Source organism: Arachis ipaensis, chromosome B06 (assembly GCF_000816755.2).
Source record: "Arachis ipaensis cultivar K30076 chromosome B06, Araip1.1, whole genome shotgun sequence".
NCBI lineage: Eukaryota > Viridiplantae > Streptophyta > Magnoliopsida > Fabales > Fabaceae > Arachis > Arachis ipaensis.
The window spans coordinates 23,727,545-23,730,480 of NC_029790.2; the positions used below are offsets into that span (position 1 = coordinate 23,727,545).

Consider the following 2,936-nt stretch of genomic DNA (forward strand, 5'->3'; position numbering starts at 1 on the left):
GACTTAAATAAAAAAATACAATATTTTTCTTTATCAAATTAAAGAAATTATACTTATTTAAGTTTATCTTACATTATTCTCTGTCTCTTTTATGTTTACAAATTTTGTTTAAAATAGATTAGCTTAAAATTTTGTTTAAAATGGATTAGCTTAAAATTTAACCAAAAAAATAGGTTAAAAAAAAATTATAAACACTATAAACCATGTTAAGGTATTATGAGCTATCTCATTTGCACGTAAATTGTGGTAGGATACTGTGAGTTACTCTTTTGCACATAAATCGTGTTATCTTACATTGCTTTAGATGAAAAACATTATAAACCATGCTTCCTTGGACGAGTTATATTCAATTTGAAAAGATCAAAGCACTAGAATAATTTATGTGCATTTCTAAAATAAATTTAATGCATAAATCGTCCTAGGATGCGATGATTTACATATTATCAAAAGTAAAGCCTTGAGACGATTTATATATTAATAGAGATGGGAGATTCACGTTTTGAAATATTTAAATGAAATATTTTTTATAGAACTAAGGAGAATGGTAAATAAATGTATTAATGCATCCACAGTTGATTTTGTGTCTTTGGATCTTATACTTGTTCTCCAAATTATTGACCTTGTTCTTGTACTACGGTCATGTAGGACATTCCATTAATTATTTTTTATCTCAGGTGGGACTAAATTGAAATTAAATGAAACCTTAAAGACCAAAACAGGATTACGTCCAAACATAGAAAACTAATTTAGTACTTTACCCATAATATATTTATCCAAGGCATGAACGGAGGTATTTGTAGCTTGTATAAGAACAGTATCCAGACAATCCATTTCACAAATAACATCACAAAGACCTATCTCCCAAACCATAGTCAAATCCCGCCAAATAGCAAAAAGTTCCCCTTTAAGAACTAAACTAAATGAAAGAGGACCAACACAACATTTCACCCACTCGCCAACTGAGTTTCTGATGATACAACCAAAACCCGATGAACCAATATCTTGAGTTAAGTTTTAAAGTAGTCCTGAAGTTGCATTCGAGCCTCATAGTAGTCTCTGAACTTAAAAATTACCCATATTCATCTCTAAGGTTGTACTCCGAGACTCAGACTCGTCCTTCCGGCACATTCCATCCATCTGGCACTACCGGAAAGCTGAGTTGGCCTCCTTCATGACACGTTGGCCAAAAAATGACTAGCTAACGTGGCAGAGTAAACTGTTCTGATTCAATTTAGTCCCTCAATTCAAGTTAAAAATCATAATCCCCAATTTTAAAGAACCATCTCCACAATGCTCACACTCTTCTCTTCTCTTCGGTTTTACAGTCAACAGACTGCTGAAGATATAGCTTTGTTGGCTTACAATCGTGCTCTTCCAAGCCACGTTTTTTTAATCACTTATCTGATAATTATAGTGTTTGTGGCAGAATTCGATGAAATGTTTCTTACAGTTATGAACTAATGTATTATGCATTTACTTGTTGGTGATTAGGATCCCCTGTTGTTGGTGTGGGATTCACTGGTTCTTTGGCTACCACTCGTTCTAAACTTGGAGAGCACAGGTATTATCTAGTTTTATATACCATCTACAAAAGTCTTATCAACATCACTATATCTGTATGCACCTCCTGAATGGTTCTTTTATCTTGTTTATGCCAATAAACTGAATTATGCAACACACAACCTACTGTAATAGTGTAATGAAACTAACCCAGAAGAGAAGCTGCTGGAACCTTTTGGAAGCAATTGAATATTGAAGTTTAGTTCTCACTTTTCAAGCCAGTAGTAGACTGCACAAGTTCAACAATATGCAAAATACTATTATCTACTACAACAGAAATTAGTTAATAAAGCACCAACTTGGTTTGATATTAACACATGAACAATGATACAAAGTTTATGTTCTACCACATTAGGCTTATTATTAGACCACTTTAGCTTGCTATCACCTAACTGGAGGACTAGTACCATCTGAACTCCGCCTTTTATGTTCATTTCTAGATTTTATATGTCGACAAGAACCGCTGACCGACTTTGGATTTCAGGAGTGACCCTTACTAAGGTATTGTTACCTATACCCTCATCTTTGTTCTCTATGATGGGTCTTAACATAATATAAACATGTGATAATCACGTGGTTCAAGTGCTGATTTAGATTGATTCACTTTGCAAACTTTCTAATTTAGGGACTTCATACTAGAGAAGAAGAGGAGGACAGAGTTTCCAGTCAACTTTTGCTCAAGGTGTGTTACAGGTGTGAAGAAAAGTTGTCATTTTTATTGTTATTTATTTGCAGTTATGAGTTGTTTATTTTCTTTTATTCATTTTTATTGTTCTTACTTTTTGAGGTTATGCATAAGAATTTTGGTGTCTAGATTTGTCTTAATTTTTTTTAGTCGGTTTTTTTAATCTTCTGTTTTGTTTCTAGGCTATTGCAAAGGGGAGTGGATCCTCTCCAATGAAAAAAAAAAAAATTGAATGGTGTGCAGTATTTAATCTAACCATTCATTACTCTCTCTCTCTTATTTATTTTTGGTCTCACTTATAGAATCAAAGGTGAAATATCCATACTGGATTCTGTCAAGTGTTAAAAAAACTGAAAGAGGATCCATTTCCATTTCAAAGGCATGCAAAGTTCCAACGACCTCTATCCTTGATTTCAGTGAATCAGTTGTAACTGAAGAATGTGAAAAGCAATTCAATGAAGAGCAAGAGTTAGAACAACTTTGTCAAATAGGCTTTAAAATCTATCCATTTTCAAGTGGTACGGTTAAATGTTTCAGGTGTACCAACATTAATGCAGTTACAATTATATTCACCTTTTATTGGTTATTTTTTTAATCTTTTGCTTTCAGAGATACCAGCAGAAAGAAAAATAATTCTACCCGGTTCTTTTAATCTATTACACGAAGGGCATTTGAAGCTCATGGAAGTTGC

General features: G+C 33.1%; 1 protein-coding gene across 2 annotated transcripts in view; it reads left to right on the top strand.

Moving 5' to 3' along the window:
* LOC107646694 overlaps positions 1,289–2,936 on the top strand; it is a 1,939-nt gene continuing 291 nt past the window's right edge. Inside the window, exons 1-5 of one of the 2 annotated variants that reach the window (XR_002348558.1) lie at positions 1,289–1,383; positions 1,492–1,561; positions 2,001–2,061; positions 2,186–2,242; positions 2,428–2,468. Coding sequence is in view for 1 of the 2 variants with exons in the window: in XM_021104275.1 (XP_020959934.1) it covers positions 2,008–2,061; positions 2,186–2,243; positions 2,614–2,763; positions 2,855–2,936 (344 nt within the window). In the remaining variant the exon portion in view is untranslated. Of the gene's footprint in view, positions 1,384–1,491; positions 1,562–2,000; positions 2,062–2,185; positions 2,244–2,427; positions 2,469–2,613; positions 2,764–2,854 lie in introns of those variants that run through there. The other variant, XM_021104275.1, reaches the window with a different exon arrangement.